The sequence below is a fragment of the Hippocampus comes genome, unplaced genomic scaffold, assembly GCF_001891065.2.
Source record: "Hippocampus comes isolate QL1 unplaced genomic scaffold, H_comes_QL1_v1.1 scaffold86, whole genome shotgun sequence".
Lineage (NCBI taxonomy): Eukaryota > Metazoa > Chordata > Actinopteri > Syngnathiformes > Syngnathidae > Hippocampus > Hippocampus comes.
Genome location: NW_017805882.1, coordinates 626151 through 648279, shown reverse-complemented (window position 1 = coordinate 648279; position 22129 = coordinate 626151). Strand labels below are relative to the sequence as shown.

Below are 22129 nucleotides of genomic sequence, written 5' to 3'. Positions count from 1 at the left end.
TGAACATGAACGTTGGTGGAGTTTGAGCACTGTGGCGGTCTGTTTGCCTTGTAACTTCAATACACCTTGAAGATCCATTTTAAAGGAAATATTTGACTGAGCAGATTCAGCTAGATCCTAACATTAATCTTTAATCTTTATTGTGCAAAATCTACAAGAAAAATAACCATTCCTTAAATAAGCATGTTTGTCATGGTGATGTTTATTCTTGCTCTACCATTTAAGTAATGTTTAAGGCGCACTACTGTGGTGCCTCCAGGTCTCATCTGGTGTTACCACTGTTAAACAGGTGAAGAACAAACAGGTAAATGATCTCTCATAATAAAATTAACAATACAAAACACAGCCACGCATGGACAATGCCAACTCAAAAGTACAATAAAATCTGCATAAATTAGAGCCCTAACATTGTTCCAGAGAGGTAATATAAAACTGTACATGACAATACATGTGCAATACATTACAATATTTATTCAAATAAGGCAAAATAGCACCATGGAGTGAAAAAAAAAATATTCTCATTCAAAACCCAAAAGCACACAGTTGTAACAGTAAAAAAAAAAATGCATTTGCAATTGGAAAGTGAATGCCATCAGTTAATGTGGTGCCTTAATGTCCTTCTGTACTGTTGTGATGATTTCGACTTTGGAATTTAATCATTTCAAATGGTTCGAAAAAGTGAAATAATCGACATTTTGGATGATGTGCGCTTTTCTTTTTTTTTTCGACTTGGCAACATTTCTCCTTTAATCATCTTGACTTGAACTGCCTCTGGTAGACAGTCACCAGGTTCCAAAAATTCATGATTCCCTTCGCAACTTGCCCTCGCCCTCTCATGTCTTCTTGTCGCTCAACCTCTCTGTCTTGTGTTGAGGTGTACTGAGGAATTGAATGGTTCTTCTGTCCCTGTACTGGAGTGAGCATCCATTCACAGGAAGTTGTTGGTGATCTGACGCTGGTGGTCAAACAAGTCCTCGACATCAGCGCTGTAAGCATCACCTGATGAAACACACAAAGCGGATTACACGGCGGGAAATGGAGCGAAAAATGCATGATGGCTTGGTTTCTCCAGGTGTCTCATCTCATTCCTGCCCATCCCTCCAATTTGTTATCCCTTCTCTTTTTATCCAATCATCTTTCAGTGTTCCCTCCTGTCACAAAGGACTCAAGACAGCCGGGATGATTTTTTCCCATCTCATGTCTTCAATCCTTGAATCCTATCTGAGCTCATCCCCTCCCATCCCATATGTCTCATTTCACTTTACCATCCAATATAATCATCTAATCTCAATCCCGTCTCATCCTGACTCTAATTTCATCCTCAAGGTCATTTCATTTCATCCCCAATCTCATCTCATTTGATCCTTAATCTCATCTCATCCTCAATTTCAGATCATCCCTTCCTCAATCACATCTCATTTGATCCTTAATCTCATCCCTTTTTTAATCATGCCTCATCCTCAAACTAGTATTTGCTCATCTCATCCCACTTTAATCCAGATTTTGCCTCATCCGATGTTACCCTCCAATACATAATCTAATCTCAATCTCATTTTTATTTCACTTTATCCTCAATCTTATTTCATTTCAGCATCATCTATCTCTTCTCATTTGATCCTCAATGTCGTCTCATCCTGAATCTCATCTCAGCCCCTATCTCATTTTATTTGATCCTCAATATCATGTCATTCTTAATATCATCCAATCCTCAATCTCATTTCATCCCATTTGATCTCCTACCTGTACTATATCTCCCATTCCATTTTTTATCTCATTTCACCTCATCAGCCATCTCATCCCACACCCTTGCCCCCTCCAATCCAATCTGGTCCCACCCCAGGCCCCTCATCTCATGTCTTTAAACTCTACCTGCATGGCATCCGAACATGTAAACACGCGCTCCATCGTATTTACACCGACAGCGGATCACATTGTTCTTGAAATCAGATTCAGCCATATCCAAAGAAGGGTTGACCTCCACCTGTGAAAGGAGGGACACGTGTTTGATCACACGGATGGATGTAACACATTTACATTCATACAAACATGGAACCCGAATGAGTGTAATGCTTATTTTTCAAAGATCTACAGCCAAATTCCCATGAGAATGCATCCAGGAATATTTGTAGACGTACGGCGGGCGTGTCCCTTAATCTCAGCCTTTTGCCAATGGCTTGATTGCACTCTATTTAGTATAATTATATTCCTAGTCCAGCCCTATAAAGCTGACGCAGATTTTTTTTTTCCCCCCTGCAGCAGTGGGGCCCTAAATTACCTTTCTGTTGAGACTAAACCCAAGGATCTTTTTAATCATGTAACAAAACAAACAAGAACTTGTGACAGTTAGGAAACAGGCGACTTTCCGTGGGGGCGATTGAGGAGCCGCATAATTCTTCTTCCCTCTTTTTCTAAATAGCCCAAATTGGGGGTTGAAGAGATGAATATCATCACTTTCCGGTGTTATCTCTGTGCAGGATACAAAAACAGCCGAGGGATGCGGATGACAAGTTTTGGTTAAGATTGAAGTTGCAGCCTGTCATTAGACTGTAGCCACGCTTGGTTGCCACGACTTGATTTTTTTTCCACTCTGTCTGTGCTTCCCGCTGCTATATGAGCAAACGCACGCTGTAAATTAATGTTCCTCATGCACACATCAAACAGATAATTTGACCACACACTGTCATATTATAAAAACTTGACTTTGAATGTTCTGAGGTTGATGGATATATAACCCACATACATAAACTACTTAAACTATTCATAAGTATCATTCTTTTGATTTGGTTTACAGACAAAATTAGCCATCTATGGTTTTTGAGCACACTTTTTTTTTAATAGTTCTATAAAGTTTGTAAAAAGTCAAAAGAGATGATTTAAGATGTCGGTAGAGGTTGTCACTGCATGTGTCGACTGCAGAGACTGGATGTTAATTGCAATAAGGGGCAATCAAGTTGGATCAACGTGACTCATTGCTACAAAAAAAAAAGGCCCTAAAAATGTCTGCTATTCTTGGTAAAGGCCACACCCAGCTGGTGGAAGAAACCTGAGCAAGCATCTGTGATCGCCCTCCCTTCAGCTCTCACTCCTTATGAAATCGGTGGACAGTTGCCGAGTCACGTAGCCACAAATCTCGACTTTTACGCCTGCACGTGGTTTGATATCCGGTCCTGGCCTCGTTGCCTCACGTGTGTTTTGCGGAAGAGCGCATTGCACGTCTGATGAAAGTATCTCTGATAATGCAAACACTGAGAAACCATGAGCATCATCTATGTGGTGCCACTTAGCTTGCAGTCCAAAATAGAACAAATGACAGAGCGGGAGAACAGATGAGTAGGTCAGCACAGTCGATTGGACGTTTAGGGAACAGACAAGACCAACCAACTTCAACATGAAAAAAAAAAAAAATACTGTGAAGTGCTGAGAGGTTGTCCGCTGGCCAAGAAGCTCCACTCTCTCACTAATAGCAGGTCTGCTTTCTATATAAAGCCACATTAAATGCACTCGCCTTAAATGCACACACACCCTGAAACAACATGCACATGGCGTACCTGAATGGCTGAATGCTTAGCCAAGAGCCACTTTGCTACAATTATAGTTGGTTATCGCTTTTATCCCACACGGGCTTGCAGATTTTTAACTTCTGCCTTTTCCCTTTCTTCAGCACACTTACATGCAATTTGGCATTCAGTTTGGGCGCATTTGCCAGATGGCTGAAAGCAACCCATCTATTTTCTATACCGTTTATACTGTTCAAGTTTGCAGGGAAGCTGCCTTGTGTCCCAGCTGGATACGTTGATGACCATTCCAGGAAAGGACAAACGCATGTACTGTAACAGACAATTAATTACTCACTCACAATGACACATCGAGTCCTTACATAACCCGAAGACAGTGAGCTCCCAATGGGTAATGGGTTACACGTTCCAGATCCACCTGCAGTACAGAAAATCTACCATATCAAGAGTCCATAACTTTTTAAAAAATATATTATTTTATTATTATGGTTTTACTTACTTGCATCACAGTTCTAATTATTTTTTTAAATGTTGTTTTGACGTTTGTTTTAGTTTGTATTCGTTTCGGTATTAGCTTTAGTTTATTATTTGACACAAATGGAGCATTTGTGGAGTGCAAGATTAAAAAAAAAAAAATATCACTAAGTATTATAATAATATATAAATTACAATTCCCAAACACCTGTTTGTCCTTCTTTCTTCTGTTCGACCATACAGTAATACTTAAGTCAATAAATTCAAAATAAATCCTGGAAGCTCATTTCTGAAATGAATTCACAAAGATAAAAACAAAGGACATTTTCACTTAAATTATCGTTATCCATCCATCCAACCTTTTTCTGATCCGCTTCGTCCTCACAAGGGTCGCGGGGTGTGCTGGTGCCTATCCCAACTGTCTTGGGGCAGTTGGCGGGGGACACCCTGAACCGGCTGCCAGCCACTCTCAGGGCTCACATAGACGAATAACCATTCACACTCACAATCACACCTAGGGACAATTTAGAGCAGGGGTGTAAAACTCATTTTTGTCGCGGGCCATTTTGGAGTTACATCTTCTCTCGGAGGGCCGTTAAGACCGTGAAACTGAATAAATGTTTAATCATCACATCGTAATATTACTTGTACACAATAAAATGATGGCTCACTCGAGTTGAAATCAGTTCAATTATTGCTCAGTGTAACAAAATTATTGCAAAATGTCACCGCTATTTATTATGTATGACAATTTGAGATTTCGGTCCGGATTTAAGCAACGATCATGTGATTTAGAGTGTTGCTTTAACCTGCCATGCATGTTTCTGGAATGTGGGAGGAAACCTGAGTACCCGGATAAAACCCACACAGGCACTGTAAGAACATGCAAACTCCACACAGGAAGGCCGCAGCTGGAATCGAACCCTGTGAGGCCAACGCGCTAACTGGTCCGCCCAAATTATGGTTAGTTTTAGTTAATTTTATAAAAATAAACATTTGTTTCAGTTATTTATTTTAAAAGCACTCATTTTTATTTTATTTTGTGAAAGAACTTTTTTTTTCCAATATTATCTTGAGTTTCATTAGTTTTCATTGACTATAATAACCTTACTTTGCACGCCCCCTTTTAACACATTTTAAATTAAGACACACTTTAAATGTCCATTTTAAACAGATCGGAACACAAAAAGAAAAAAAATCAAGAATAAACTAGAAAAAAAATACATATTGTTGTGTCTATGTACAAAGTGCATGCATGTGTCTTTTAGAGGTGGGGTTTGGTCAGCTTGCATGTGACATCAACGAGCATGAGTGTCTAGTTGTGAGCTGTGGCCAACATCATCTCCTGCTGTGAATGTGCTCATTGTGTTTGGGTTTATTATTCTCCTGGTGTTCAATAAATAGCAGCGAAGAAAATTACATGGACTCTGAGAGCATGTAGTGAGACTTTCCTGGAATTTTTTTTTTTTTTCTTCATAGAAAAAGCATCCTCACCTGGAAGACATATTCACCAGGTCGCACGTCCGTGATGTCGATCCACTGGCAGTCAATGTCATGGCGGTAAGTATCCCAGCAGCCAATTGAGATGCCTTGTTGTCCCATGTTGTAGCAGGAATAGCGCTTCTGGAGACCTGAGATCCAAAAGGGTTTCATGAAGATTTATAGTGTGGATGTGCCTCTGCAGGCAAAGTGGTTGGATAGTTTTGATGTGAAGAATTTTGAAATGATGGAACAAATGTATTTTTCTTTGAAATTTGAATTTGAAATTGATTGTCTGACCATCGGGGCAGTAGGTGTCCTCCAAGCAAAAACTGGCTTTGTGACCCTCAGCCACTCTGGTTCCATTGAGGGTCAGCAAATCGTAGTGTGTAAACACCTCGATGCTGTGGTAGTGCCTGAATAATGGGAGAGGGCGATAATTTCAGTCATGAAGAGAGCTACAATCACAGGGATCCTGACGGGATTCTGTAATTCACTTGAATTTTCTTTGATTGACTTTCTTGATTTATTCAGAATGGGTGAATGGTCAACGTTTTTTCTGCATGAAAAATGCACCGCTCCAGAACTGTATTGAATGTTTTTTCTCAAAGATTATGGACAAAAGTGAGGCTGACATCCAATTGCTTCTTTGTGTTTAATCAGCTTTGATGGCCTGCTTCACATTCGCCTGCATCTGGGAAATTTCGATTCTAAGCTTTCATTATAATTCGTGTAAAGGTACACAATTCACTTCTTTGTTATGCTTTTCTTTTGTCTGAAGCAAAAACATCATTTCTCAACAGGAATTTCAAATTCTAAACAGAGTAAGAAGAAATCCTGTTGTGCAGTTATAAAGGCGTCTCACAGTGGGTTGTTTATCTGTTTGGTGTCGCTCTGTCTCTCGTTATAGAACCATTCCCGCAAGAGGCACAAGCAAAAATGGGAAACCAAACCAATGTGCTGGCTGCTTGGGGAGGTAGTGATTGAGGCTGGAACAAACCCTCAGCTCTGCCTCTTTTGTTTTAGGATATGAAACCTCAGCAGCTGAGTAAAGAAATCAAGTTGCTCTGAGGTCAATCTTAGCGCTGATATCAACGATCGGGGGGGAAAGTGCGTCTTTATACCTTTTTGGGGTACAATGCATTTTCACAGGGGCGGCATCCTCAAAGGTTCTGATTTTGTACAGTCGATGCTGGACTTTTACAGTTTGGGCGCATATCCATGCAGTCCGATGTTGTTCGGAAGGACTGAAATGGACTCTTTTTTGAGATCATGAAAGAGAGCGTACCTGTGACACTGATGCCAAATCCAATTCTCCCTGGAGGCTCGCGGTTGGAAATCAGCGCGGCCATTGTTCAAGATACGGGAGGAAAACCTCAGCAGTCGGCGATGTCCGTAAGGCCAGTTCATCCTGGCAGCAGACGAGGAGAGGCAGTTCTCCTCATTGGCACAGCTGAGCAGGTGAAGAGGCCTGTCCTCCAGGTAAGATGACTCCTGGAGCAGCTGGGCATCCACGACCAGGTCAGGAGCACCTGTGAGGGTACACACAAGGAGGGGAGTTCCAAGTCTTTGCACAACAAGTATTCAAAAACAAACCAAAGCGTCAGTTTTTCGCTCACTCTCCACGCAGGTGACTCCAGCGGCTCTGCCCTCGCCACCTCTGGGACAGTAGACGTGTGCGTTCTTGCGACACTGCTGGATGGACAGCTCAGAGCCCACGCAGTGACTTCCACTGAGAAGGACATCGCGTGCATCACTGGAGCCCGCCCAGTACCAAGTCTCCTGGACGCACATGGAAGGGGAACGTTTTTGCCCTGTTGAATGCTTAAAACCCCAAGAAAGGAGGCTCTCCTCCTTTTCGCTTTCAGACCTCAAAAGCCCTCTTTTTAATAGAATCTATCAGTAAATAGGATCACACTCTTTTTTTATATCCGCCTTTTAAATGCCCCAGCACAACCACTCTGCTTTTTCCATGCCCGGCCCTATTTTCATCTTGTTTTCCCTGAGAATTTCTGCCGATTTCTCTTTGCCTTACTTTCCATCTTTTATTTTCAGAGTGCCTGAAGTGGACCTTCGAAAAGCCTATAATTACCTCAGGCCTCGGTAATAACACAGCGCAGACACACAAACAGCAGCCCAGAGGGAAGGCAAATGAGGCAGTACAAAGGATCAACGCCAAGTAAAGGAGTGACACGAAGGGCAGAAGACGAGAGGATGCGTATTGATCGCTCCGATCACCTGGTGAGCTCTGGAGGCGAAACCCAAGCCAAGCTGTCGGCACACCACCATGGCCTCGTTGATGCCCCAGTTCTCGCTGCAGACCGAGCCCCAGCGCTTCACTCCTCCGACCTCTATCAACACCTCCACGCGACCCTCCGATTTGTCTCTGCCTCCAGCAAGCCTCACCTGGAGGCAAAGAGTGTGTTTTGTATCATTGAACACCGCCACAGATTGGCATGTGGACCTCATGGATGTGTATGTGTGTGTGTGTGTGTGTCTCACTGTGGTCTGCGTGCCAGTGTTGGGGACGTTGCAACGGACCGCCACGTCCTGCTTGTGCTTGATGGTGTACAGGGGGACATCTTTGGATGGACATTCTGTTAGGGACGTCTCCCTGCCTGTGCACTGGACACTGTTCATGTGGATGGGACCGGAACCTAGAGTGGCAAATTACGGGAATGGTCAGCAGTGGAGAATCTTTGATGAAGAAAAAAAAAAAAAAAAAAAAGCTGCAATTTATGGAAATTTCCACTGGGAATGTGAATAACTTACTACACTGGAATGCCTGATTGCTGCATTCAACAAATTATTCAAGAAGTGTACTGTTGTTTTCGAAAACACTATAAATCCATTTAGTTCATTCGGAAAATGACAACATTTAGTCAGAGCTGCAAACAGTTGAACAATTTTTTTTTTTACATTAAAACAATTGAGTTGGTCGGAGCAGGAAAAGATAACAGTGCCCGTGTATGCGACGGAGTCTCAATGTAAGATAGCCAACCAGAGCGGAATCAAGTCAAAAACATCCTCGCTGTACAGATGCGTTTTGCGATTCACGCTCAGTTGTCTGATGTGCCTCATGCAGCTGTCATGTGAAAGAGAGAGAGAATTGCTGTCCGAATTACTACACACTTCCAGCCAAAAATCTTTGAACTTGCTGAAGTCTACGAAGGTGTATGAGGCCAAAGTTTTATTAAGCGCTATATTTTTTCCCCTCAAATAGCCACTGATGTCACCGAGCCTTTAGTCTCAAAGTGCACCACCCACGAGCCCTCCCAGAACTCCAGCGGGGCCCAGACCACTCTCCTGTGTTTGTGCAACATGGCGAAATAGGCCTGAACTTTGTCAAGAAACAGTTCAACCCACAACACTCACTGCAACAGCACCTACTTTAACAACCCTAAAAGGTTTCCATGAATTACTTCATTTGGGGCAAGTGGAGTGACGGAAATGCAGCCACCCTTGTGGATCACGCTGCTGGATGTTGTCATTTGGGCGGAAAGATAATGGCGGGAAATTAACTTAATTGCAGCAGAAGTACGGCGCCAAAAAAAAAAAACGGACGGCAACTTGTCAAAGTGACGTTTGGAAAACATTTGACATTGCTTTTGTGAGACAACTGCATGGGAGCGTTTCCAGGACCACAACGGAAGCAGTACCGAGAGAACGTGTGTGTGTCATGCATGTGCCATCAAACAACGGGCAACCATCAGCTTCTCACATGGTAGTAGCAATACAGCTGGAATATTTTTGTAGTTCTTCGTAGTTTTTTGGAATTGGGCATCGAGCCATTTAGAAGCACACATTTAGCGTCAGTGCTGTTTAGTCTGACCCCGTCATGGGGAATTTAGTCAGATGTCATACAATAAATAATGAATTGTAATTAGTCAAAAAACAACATATTTTCTCTTGAAATTAATGAATGAAAATAATATGCCCTAACCACAATCACTTGTAAGTTATGGGCAAATACGTTATGAACAGCAGCTTGCTTATCAAAGGGGCATTTGCCAATAACTTAAGCAAGGTTGTGTCGAGTTTTCTTGGTTTTAGAAAGAAAGTCTCAAAGAACACGGATTAGCAGTGCGGCATCAAAGCAGGAATATTCTTGAATCTAGGCTTTGCTTAGTTCTCTCCTCCCACAGTCCCAAAACATGCTTGCTGGGTTTAGTCAAGCCTCTAATTTGCCCATTTAAGGTGTGAATGTGAGCGAGAATCGTGATCGTAATCAACTGGGAACAGACCTCGGTTTCGTTGTAATATCGATGTAGAGAGCACAAGACCAAGTGCTATGTCCTTTTGGAAGAAGTCGCTTCCACACAAAAGTGTTCCACGGTGTATATGTTCATTTATGCACGTTCGTCTCATCTCACCCTCTCCCAGCTGAGCATTTGTCAGGGCCTCCTTGGCCGTTCCGAATCCGAGCTCTCTGCAGACAATGTTTGCGTCGGTGATGTCCCACAGGTGGTCTGCCACGGTGCCCCACTTGCCCTCTTTCAGAACCTCCACGCGACCCTCCCCAAGGCGGGGCCCCGCCTTCAGACGCACGTTGCTCTGGTAGGAAAAAGAGAATAAGTCAACATTTGCTCTTTTCAAGCATGCTTTTTATTTTAGAATGTTGAGTTTTCCATTTCCGTGTTCATTCTTCAGTGCACTTATTTTTTCGACAGTATGTTTGTTTGCACTTTCTCTCTAAAACCTCTTTGAGGTTTTACCCAAAGCTCAACTCAAGACAAAAAAAATATATATATTTTTACTTAACAGGGGAGCACTTGAGCTAGGATGTTATAATTTTCAAATGCAAACTGTAGATGTCCGAGATTAGGAACTGCATCGCATCGAGAGGTTTAATACTTCGACACTTTGCCAATTGCTAATGTAATTAATAAAGTTATTAGAAAATATCAATGGAAAACTGTTGTATGGCATTGGCTCGCAAGAGATGTTTTTGCAAGTGTACCTTATATAGTCTATATAGTTCCATCAATGATAATAATGTCTCCCTTTGTAATTATGAATTTTGAAGTCCGAACTGACCGACACGGTGTGTGTTGTATGTCTTCGGCCGTTGCGCACAAACTGCGGTCCAGGGACACAGCGGACGACAGCGTGCATTCCCCCTGCGCATGGACTATCCCTCCTGCGGAGGGACACCTGGGCCTGGCACTGGGACAAGGAGACCTCCATTCCCTGACACTGCACCCTCTCCACCCAGTAGGCCTTCTTGGTGATCTGAGTCTTCAATCTGACAAGGAATGTTGGACGTAAAATGCCGGCATGTGTAAATGCTCTGTTTGTTTAACAACTGAGTTTACCTGGATGATGGATCTGCTAGTTTGGAGTCCCACAGTTTCCTGAAAGACAACAAGTGTGAGTAAATGCATTGGAATAAAACTTTAAAAACATACTCCAAAGTGAGCAACAACAACTTCTACTGCCACTCAATTTGTTATTGTCTCCTAGAATAGTCTGCTAAGTATAGACAGAATAGAAAACACACACACACACACACACACACACACACACACACACACACACACACACACACACACACACACACACACACACACACGAGGTCTGAGTTCCTTGCTGTATTTCACGCTACTACTGTCAATCACCCTTGTTTCATTCGATACAAACACACTTTTGGATTCATCTGTATTTGTGGATAAACTAAAATATTTTTTCCCTCTAAATGTTTCCTGTCATGCATTTTTGGTTTGGTCATACATGGTACTTATGTCTATAGCGGGACGTCTGGGACATCTGTGTGGGATATAAAAATGTGCGCCTTACTAAGAGGCTACATCAATCTTGGAGTCAGGAAAAAAAAGTACTGTACATCATGAGCCACTACTTGTACACGAGCACTCACTAACCAATATTTCTGACATTCATCGATTTTTTTAGCTCATATTTTGGAAGGCTAGGCCCAAAGTGTGTGTGCGCCGACATGCTCGGCCAGCTAAAACTGTCAAGTGTTAAAAAAGAGAACACTGTCTGAAGATATATAAAGTTTCACGAGCCAGCGAGGGCCTGGAAAATGTCATTTTGTCACACACACTCACACCAAAGCTGACCACTTACATCAACCAGTGTAACCACAAAGCAGGTGCAGCCTCACGGACACCCTTTGTGAATTCAGTGAGTCAGAACACCCAGGACTGACACAAGTGTATACTTCAGAGGGCCAGTTGGTTACCTGCGCCACCAGACCAGTGATGCAAACGTAAATATTGGGCAAACTAAAGTAGGAGATGCTCGTGACTGTTACTAAATCAGATGCAGACAAACTCTTTTGATGCTACAGTCATATGGCTCTGACACCTTGAGACCTCTACGGTAAAGTAGTTACAGTACTGTGAAAAAGATGGGATGTTTCAGCAATGCCCTATCGAGCAATCAAGCATATACAACCATGGGGGGAACTGGAGATTGCATTTTTACTCTCATGACTCGAATAGTGATAATAAACTCCTGTAGCCAGGTCCCCACCAAACGGGACACTGCTTAGCCCATGTACCATACATCTACAAGTCCTTTATGTTAATGCTATATTATTCTTTATGCTAACTACCATTGTTACATGCTACTTACAAATACTACTTTTTGTGGCGTCAGCCCATCCGGGCTCTTGAAGACCTTTCGTAACCTGGCGATTAAGCAATAATTGAGACAGTAAGGGGGGTGTTAGTTCACAGGGTTGGTTGGGAGGAGGAGATGAGAGTCACCCGTATAATTGCCTGCTGTGCTTGGCAGTGTCTGCTGTGCGGTCGATTCGAGCAGTAGCATGTTGGTTCACACGCACCAGACGTGGAAGTATGCACGTACATATCAACTTTCCCTCTGTCGCCGCCTCTTTAAAAAGCCTTTACAGCTCAAAGCGACATGGTTAAACCCAGCGTCATGACTGCATGCCTGGAAACAAGAGGCTGGTGATGTAAGACTCTCTCAGACCTTTTAATAGGATATGCCCGAATTCAGAAAAATCACACTATTTTGGCTTCAAGTCGAGATCTATTCCATGTGTCCGTCTTTCTCAGGTAGGAAATTTGAAGGAAAGCAAAGGAACGACACCATCAGCAGTTTCGTGTCTCTTAGTTCGTATCTTGCAGAAGACTGGCTGCAGTATTCCTTTATGCAACCCTGACCACACAATTCCAAAAGGAAGATTGGAAAGAGCAGCTCGGTGTCAAAAGAGAAGAAATGACCTGTTATTATATTGTGCTAGCATGAAGATGCCAGAAAGGAACAATTGGCTGTGTCAAGCGGTGGCAGGTCTGACTGACTCCAATGCACGAGAGACGGAGAAAACTCACAAATGTATTCTTGATCAGGCCCTTTCAACAGACTGTTACACTTTGCAATAAATCACATAAAAAGGGGAAGACAAGATGAGAGAGAGGAGTCAAAAGGATCATGGCTGTGATGAAAGGAAGTGTGGAATTGACCGGCATCCCATTTATGTAAGCGTTGCAAGATTGGGGGCGGAGCAAATTAAGAAAAAACAAAACAAAAAAAAAAACCAACAACAAGACCGAATTTGGCCAGCCAGGTTGATCATTTATTTTCTGGATTAAAGGGGCTCTTAGATTGTAATTAAAGCTCTTAAATGGACATGTATTGAAAGTCTCACACAAGACAAAGTAGTGTTGTCCACTGACACACTCTTGTTTGAAAGTGCCATGAAAGGTTACAGTCATGAGTTCTTCTTTTCCTTTCGGCTTTTCCCTTCAGGGGTCGCCACAGCGAATCAATTGCCTTCATCCAACCCTGTTTTGTACATCCTCTTCTCTCATGCATCCTCTTCTCTCAAGAGTGTCCAAAGTCAAATATACTTTGTAATACGTCTGCTATCCAGTGAGTCAAAAGCCCTCAAAAATTCGGACTGTCAAAGGGATCATTGTCACTGGGTCGGTGAAGCACATCAAAGTTTAAAGCCTCAAACAAATATTGATCTCAAATAACTTGACCAAAAGCCATCACAAGACTCATTTGTGTTCTTTGGTCCAAAACAAAGTTAGCTTTGCAAGAAGGTCTTACTTGAGCCATTTTCCTCCCGGGCAACCCGACAGCCTGCAACAGCACGCATACTGGTGAATGCCACGTTCCCCTCAAAGTATCTCGCGGGGTATTTACGAGCTCAGTCACCAGCCAGAATGAGACAACTAACAATCGAACAGAAGGATTGACTCCTGTATTTACTTCTCACCGTGTGGCTGTCGGATTCGAGAAGATGGAAGGCGGCAAGAAAATGAACCATTGCAGCAAAAGCGGAGACTAGGGAGTTAAATATTGCAGTGTCCAAAGAAATGAGCGGAGATAACATTCTTAGTCTATTTTGGGGCATAGTATCCTGAATGGTAGGTGAATAATATCAAATGTGCCAGGCAAACAGTAGTACTTAAAGTCACCCATACAGTCTGGAAAGCAGACTGGGAACCTGCTTGTCCCTGCTTTTGCCAATGCAAAACAGCATGTCGACAGGAGCTGTGACGAGCCGAGTTGGCAACGTGCAGCCAGTGGTGTGACGGCAAGGCAAGCCACGCCTCCTCTGCTGGTCGAAACACTATCAGAAGTTCTGTGCTACGTTTATTTTACACCCAACATTCCAGGATTTGTTCCACGAAATTGTATTCATTCATTCCAAACGGGGCGGCACGGTGAACGACTGTTTAGCACGTTTGCCTCACAGTGCAGAGGTGCAGGGTTCGATTCCGGCTCCGGCCTTCCTGTGTGGCGTTTGCATGTTCTCCCTGTGCCTGTGTGGTTTTTCTCCGGGTACTCCGGTTTCTTCCCACAGACCAAAAACATGCATGGCAAGTTAATGGACCACTCCAAATTGTCCTCAGGTGTGATTGTGAGTGCGAATGGTTGTTTGTCTATGTGTGCCCTGTGATTGGCTGGGAACCAGTTAAGGGTGTCCCCCTCCAACTACCCGAAGACAGCTGGGATAGGCCCCAGCACGACGGCCGCGACCCTCGGATTAGAAAATCGATGGATGAATGAATTCCCTACAAACAATTATCCACAATTTTTAGGGTTTCCCGTGGCTTCACTGCTTCCAGTCCAGATGGAATGTGGTTGTTATGTTTCTCTGGTATGTCTGACGTATTTCATTTAAATCTTTTCTGCTTTTGTCACATTCAGATCAATATTGATCCTGAAATGATTCCAATGATGTGCGGTCACATTTCGCATTTTTTTTGTGTGATGATAGTGGTGCTATTAATATTCAGTTGATGACATGTTGATCTGTATTACGAGAAGGCATGAGAATGAAGAAGACCATTTCGAAAAGCGCAGAGAACACTTTGGGAAACATCGTCATTACGATGGCTCAGCTGTTGAAGCCGTTCTTTGAGATCCATCCCTGTTTTTTGTTTCCTGCCGCTTATGATGGCGTTAATTAAAGCGTGAGATGTTCATTGGTAGTTGTTGCAATTGGTGTTAGACAAGACTCCAGTGTGTGTCCAATTGGCTAGCTGCTGAACAGGACCAGGACAAGGGGTAATTATTGGCGACAGATGGCACAGTGCAGACCAGCGGTCAGTCTAGTTATGCTGCTAGCCAGGCTCGAAAAAGACCTCTGTGGGCAGCCACACAGAGGGTTGTTTGCATGCGCACGTTGGCACGTTTATTTGTGTGCATACATGGATTTGGTTTTTGTAAAGTGTTGTAAGATGCTTTTCTCTGGAGAGGGGAAGGCAACGCATTAGTATTTGTGTGTTGGGGTTTGCGTGAGGGAGGCTAAAAGGGGCTCCACTTGGAAAAGTTGCATTCATGGGGACTAAGTTCGCATATGGACCAGACAGTGTTTGCAAATCAGAGCTTTTTGTTTCCTGTTTGTCAATACTTAAAGCTAAATGTGTCTCAACCTTTTCATGTAGTTTGTAGGCCACCACGGCTTTTCTGGTAGTTAGTTACGAATGCAATTTAAAAACACAACAAATCAAATGATTCCAACTATGCCCTGTGATCCTTTTAGAATTCGCTCATTAATTTTAATAGCAATATTTTTATTGTAGGGCATTACAAGATTTCTTTTTTACTTTCAAAAAATAAACATCACTACATGCATCTTTATAATAAATTTGCATTGGTGCAGCACTGTTTAAAGCATACTCTCCTTATGCTTACGTGGGTAGCGTGGCATCCTGCCATGTTTCACAAACATGCACGTTCGGTTCAGTGAAAATTATAAATTGTCCATACGTATAAATGTGAGTGTATACAGTATAGTTGGTTGCTTGTCTGAACCCTTCAATGTGGCAGCTAGTTTAGTGTCTACCAGTCAGCTGGGATAAGCTACAGCTCACCTGTGACCCTAATGACAAGCGCTACACAAAATGGATGGAATATATCATCAGTATATACAGTATATCAATTTAGTTTGAATTGTCCTTGTTTTCAAAATACCTTTCTTTCCTGATGAAATTACTCATACTTGATTTTGAGAAATCACATGGCCTTGTGGTAGACCTTTTGTCTTAAATATAAGTCCAATATGGTATAGTATCTGCATTTCCCCTCCTACAGGTTACAGCTCCTATTGAGGGCTGGTAGGAGTTTTAGCGCTTAACAAGTTACGAGTTTCTTGATTAAATGAGTTAATAAACTTGTTGTAAGATACACATCATGAGAATGACTTTTTAAAATTCTGGGTCAGACATTAATAACACACTCCCTTGGACTCTTATCAAGGCGCGCATTGAGGCCCAGTCAGTCAATGGGCCAGACAGTCTGGTGGACAGTTGGCTTTGGTTAATGCCGCAGTGCACGAGTCATGCCAAGTGTGGTCGTGCTAACGGTAGCAGTTGTGGTTATCATCCCGGAGAAGGATGGAACGGCGATTCAGGAATGGGAGCAAGTCCGCAAAAGGAAGTGTCTACGACCACACTTTTCCATCCTTTTCATAGCCTGTGTCCGTGCACTTGCCTGCTTTCTCGCGCACACACACACACGCGCGCACACACGCGCGCACACACACACACACACACACACACACACACACACACACACACACACACACACACACACACACACACTCTGAGTCACTCACCTGTAGGCGTTTTGATCAAACGTCTCGGCAGAAGGGAATCCCAACATGCCGCAGACGACACGGCTGCTGCTGAGGTCCCAGCCGTGACTGCACACATGACGCCATTTCCCAGAGTGCTTCACTTCCAGCACTCCCTCTGTCACCAGACCACCACGGCTGCCGGATAGCACGGGCCGTAGACGGGCTTCGGTCAGCTGAATGCTTTCAGCACTCTGGAAACATGAAAAGTATGAGTTAGGCTCGATTTTGTTTGTATCATTATTATTTATCATTATTATTATTATTTTTATCCTCAACAATTTTTTTGTAATTAGAAAGGGCTTTTGTCTTGGAGATTATTACGCATCCTATTACTAATTAAATACAAACGATGACCACATTATTTGAAGTCTGAATGATTTCACACTTGTCTGTAATAAGAGGCTAATTGGCCACAGTTGCATGCGTTTATCAGAACACACATGAACTTAAAGTGGATTACTTTGGTGTGCTCTCGGAGTTGCTTGATTCTAAACTGTCTGAAATAAGCGTATAGTAGTAATGGTTCTCATGGGTAGAATTAATTAGTAATGTGTCCTAAAAACAGTACTGTACCTTCAACCTACAGAGGCCACTGCACCCTAAATGTATAATTTTTAAGAGAAGATATGGATATGCAGAATGTACATTTTTACCTGGATGTACTGTGTGTCCGTCTCCAGTCCCACATCTGGATAAACAGGCTCTGGTTCGATATGGTTCCCACTGTATGGCTGATTCCTCTCGGACTGGGGCGGGGAATTAGTCTGCCTATTTGACTGTCTCTCGGACTGGCGCCTCGACGCAGGTGGTTCTCTTCTTGGTGTCTCCTCCTGCCTTTGGGTGGTGCTGGCTGCTGGCTGCGATGATACCTGCTGCCCCTGTTGATGTGTTGGCCCTCTATACCTTCGTGGGATCTGTATCTCGTGGCCGTTCTCCTGCGGTGAGATCCTATTGCGACGTGAAGATGGCGGGTTACGGTGGAGGGCGATCTCATGGCCTCGACTCTGAGAAGTTGAGACCGACGATGGAGCTGGCTGCTGCGGGGTTCTCATTCTTGGTTGTCTCTGCTCTTGTCTGGATGAGGAAGGGGCCTCCCCTCCTGGGGCACCTTGGATTCTTTCTGGGCTACAAATGATGCCCAGGTCCTCAGCATGGGTGCAGTCATGGACTCCCCAGCCATTGGAGCCGCATTCTGCAATGGAGCTCTCATGGCCTCTGCAGTTCACATTGTCCAACCAGATCTGACCTGGACGACAGAGTGTGGGGAGAAAGTTACTCACCAACTCTTATGGAAATATATCTCGATACGGGGCGGGACATACCTTGTCCCTGACCAAACTTGCTACTGTGCGCCCAGGTAAAACTGCGCTGAAAGCCTAGCTGTTTGCACACCACATTTGCCAGGTTCAGATCCACCTGGTCGTCACACACTGTGCCCCACACGCCATTGTAGAACACCTCCAGACGCCCTTCGTTGGCATTGCGTTGGCCTGTACCTGCAAGCCGCACCTTCACCTCTTGTGCAGGCAGCTCAGAGGGATAGAGAAGAAGAAGCAGGAAGGTAGTGGATAAGGAGCTGAGGAACAGCATCCTGAGGGAGGGAGTGGTGGTTATGAAAGAGAAGCGGTGTTACATTAGGTGACGACTTGGGCAATGTGAAGGAGCGACTTCACAATAACAGACACCGTAAAATTCCTTTAAATCATGCAAAGCCCTATCGACATTCCTTCCTTTGACAGAACATATAATTAGAAATTACTCCTCTTTCCCTTATGTGGCACTCAAGAGAATTTATAGGTGTTTTTATTTTGAATGTTTATTGATTCTCAAAGTGAACCCAGCCGCTGGGGAGCAGTGCCCTCCCCTGGGGGTACACTGTTCCCCGGTGCCGGTCCCAAGCCCGGAGAAATGGGGAGGGTTGCGTCAGGAAGGGCATCCGGCGTAAAACTTTTGCCAAGACGGACATGCGAGTTGATAGGGCCGGATGCAGGGACGGATGGGAATTAATGACTCGCTGTGGCGACCCCTGAAAAGGGACGTGCCGAAAGGAGAAGAAGAAGATTGATTCTCAAAGTGAACCCAGCCGCTGGGGAGCAGTGCCCTCCCCTGGGGGTACACTGTTCCCCGGTGCCGGTCCCAAGCCCGGAGAAATGGGGAGGGTTGCGTCAGGAAGGGCATCCGGCGTAAAACTTTTGCCAAGACGGACATGCGAGTTGATAGGGCGGTTTGCAGGGACGGATGGGAATTAATGACTCGCTGTGGCGACCCCTGAAAAGGGACGTGCCGAAAGGAGAAGAAGAAGATTGATTCTCAAAGTGATCTGAAGACAGTGATGAGGTTTAAATTGGTTCCAAAACATTTTTAACCAATTAGAGTAAGAGGGCTAACAGAGCTAAAAGTAGCCTCTCCATCCAGCCAAAGAAAATGTTGGCTTTCCACAAACCCCAAAAGTTTGGCTGCATGCATTCCACCCGCAGACACAAAAGCAAACAAACACCATCGTGAAAATGTTGTCAACATCAGGTATGTATCTTTAGGAGACATTTGATTAAGAAGCAATTATGGCTCATCCTGAAAGCTTTTTCCTCTTACAGAGGATGAGGGATAGTGAGGGAAGTTCAGCTTCAAATATATTTGTGGATTACCTGCACTATAATTACATTTGCTTACGGAAAAGCATAAATCAACAAGTTTGTCTCTAGCTTGCTAAGAACTGAAACGAGCATTAAGCCTTTGCTGCTGCAACACGAAAAATGAACTATAAGGAAAAATGTATTCAAGAGCAAATAAGATGAAGAGGAACCGATCTGAAACAAAAAAACTCTATTCAAGAGAGATTGACGAAGATGAACTCACCTATCTGTTGTTCTCAACTTGGAGTGACTGGGAGGAAAGGAGTGAGGGAGCAAAGGATGGAAAAAAAGCACCGACTTTTGCTCCTTCTGTCTCACTCTATTCTCCACATTTCCCTCCCTCTTGCTTTTTTTGTCACTCCCTCAGAGGGGACTTTTTTTTTCGCTCCCTCCCATTTTCCTCATTATTCTCACAATTCCAACTGATTACATTTGTAAAGTCTGACACAGAGAAAACTAAAAATATAAAATACGCGATATATGGTATGCATATGTAGATATATATATAGTTTCTTTCAGATTATATGTCCCTTATAGTGCTTCATAAAGCTTATTCTATGTATTCTTCGTGCATGTTACTGCATTTGGCCGCAGGATGTTGGCTACAAGGGCCCTCCTTCCCTTTCGTGGTCTGAGTACACGTGAGCGCGTTAGCTTACACAAGTCCATGTTTTTCAACATTTCTCATGCACTCCTATATGTACTGCTGTCAAGTCCTCAGTCATACTTAGTCACTCAGGTGAAAATTTCAATGCTACTTAACTCTCCCCGAGTATGTGTTTATCCCACAATCATAAAAAATATACAAGGGAGACTCCAACAGTCACTATGTCAACAGAGGCATGCTCACATCAGGGGTCTTGGCAAGTCATACAATGGCAGTGGTGGTGGAGGGAGTTGTTGTGATCAGGAGCTGGGTGAGATGTGCTCACCACAGCTGATCCCCTCCTTCCTCGTTGTGGCACCACAACTGATGTAAACCCTACAAATACAGTTGGATGGTCTGCTATTAAGCCCCGAGAGAACAATTTCACCCCGTCTTGTGTAAAATCGTGATTCTTCACGTCACACAATAAACTCTAAGACAGGGGTCACCAGCCTTTTTGAGAGTGAGAGCTACTTCATGTGTCCTGATTGTGTGAAGGGCTACCAAATTGATACACGTCTGAAGGATGAGGGATAGTGAGGGAAGTTCAGCTTCAAATATATTTGTGGATTACCTGCACTATAATTACATTTGCTTACGGAAAAGCATAAATCAACAAGTTTGTCTCTAGCTTGCTAAGAACTGAAACGAGCATTAAGCCTTTGCTGCTGCAACACGAAAAATGAACTATAAGGAAAAATGTATTCAAGAGCAAATAAGATGAAGAGGAACCGATCTGAAACAAAAAAACTCTATTCAAGAGAGATTGACGAAGATGAACTCACCTATCTGTTGTTCTCAACTTGGAGTGACTGGGAGGAAAGGAGTGAGGGAGCAAAGGATGGAAAAAAAGCACCGACTTTTGCTCCTTCTGTCTCACTCTATTCTCCACATTTCCCTCCCTCTTGCTTTTTTTGTCACTCCCTCAGAGGGGACTTTTTTTTTCGCTCCCTCCCATTTTCCTCATTATTCTCACAATTCCAACTGATTACATTTGTAAAGTCTGACACAGAGAAAACTAAAAATATAAAATACGCGATATATGGTATGCATATGTAGATATATATATAGTTTCTTTCAGATTATATGTCCCTTATAGTGCTTCATAAAGCTTATTCTATGTATTCTTCGTGCATGTTACTGCATTTGGCCGCAGGATGTTGGCTACAAGGGCCCTCCTTCCCTTTCGTGGTCTGAGTACACGTGAGCGCGTTAGCTTACACAAGTCCATGTTTTTCAACATTTCTCATGCACTCCTATATGTACTGCTGTCAAGTCCTCAGTCATACTTAGTCACTCAGGTGAAAATTTCAATGCTACTTAACTCTCCCCGAGTATGTGTTTATCCCACAATCATAAAAAATATACAAGGGAGACTCCAACAGTCACTATGTCAACAGAGGCATGCTCACATCAGGGGTCTTGGCAAGTCATACAATGGCAGTGGTGGTGGAGGGAGTTGTTGTGATCAGGAGCTGGGTGAGATGTGCTCACCACAGCTGATCCCCTCCTTCCTCGTTGTGGCACCACAACTGATGTAAACCCTACAAATACAGTTGGATGGTCTGCTATTAAGCCCCGAGAGAACAATTTCACCCCGTCTTGTGTAAAATCGTGATTCTTCACGTCACACAATAAACTCTAAGACAGGGGTCACCAGCCTTTTTGAGAGTGAGAGCTACTTCATGTGTCCTGATTGTGTGAAGGGCTACCAAATTGATACACGTCTGAAATAACATTTGTACAAATTAAATTTAATAATATTATGTGTTTTTTTAATACTTCATATTTTTAATTTTCAGGCTCTGATCATCTTAAAGACGTCTCACAATACTGCATTTCAGTTTGCATTTTTAAATCATAATTTCTATGAGCAAATCACGATCCTATCACTGGCGGGCGATTGGTGTGGTCCTCACGGGCTACCTGGTGCCCGCGGGCACCACGTTGGTGACCACTGCTCAAAGAAATGCAGTGCACTAGTGTTTCTAATTATTTGTATACAGGGCACGTTTGACACGTCTGTGTGTAGTGCAGTTGCAGATCATCACCTGTTCAACATATTGACATAACAGAATGAATATCTCTGGCAGTGTGAACGAAAACATCATACAGCATCATCTTTGTAATGGCAGAATATTAAATCTCAGATGTACCAAATGAAATGTCATGTTTTTTTTTTTTGCTAAATCCCCCAGTAAAATGTGCAAATCAAATGCACAGTACAATATTTTGCAATTTGAATACATCTTTTGACAGTTCGCTGTTCAATGAAGCCGCAATCGGGATACAGTACCTC

The 22129-nt window shown here is 43.4% G+C and overlaps 1 protein-coding gene across 2 annotated transcripts; it reads right to left on the bottom strand.

The window, feature by feature from the left end:
• Positions 1-186: 186 nt before the first annotated feature.
• On the bottom strand, positions 187-20693 carry LOC109527354 (lysyl oxidase homolog 4-like). 2 transcript variants are annotated; one of them, XM_019889233.1, is made up of 15 exons: positions 20616-20693; positions 17874-18142; positions 17205-17797; positions 16531-16742; positions 10784-10822; positions 10506-10713; positions 9842-10022; positions 7971-8125; positions 7707-7874; positions 7088-7250; positions 6757-7000; positions 5769-5884; positions 5484-5620; positions 1870-1981; positions 187-999 (listed from the first exon to the last, which is right to left on the bottom strand). In XM_019889233.1, the coding sequence occupies exons 2-15, from the start codon at positions 18139-18141 to the stop codon at positions 929-931; spliced, it is 2667 nt and encodes an 888-aa protein (XP_019744792.1). In that variant the 5' UTR covers position 18142; positions 20616-20693; the 3' UTR covers positions 187-928. The 2 variants fall into 2 exon arrangements, with proteins under 2 accessions (XP_019744792.1, XP_019744790.1); XM_019889231.1 differs by lacking the exon at positions 20616-20693 and adding an exon at positions 19408-19513.
• Positions 20694-22129: the final 1436 nt, after the last annotated feature.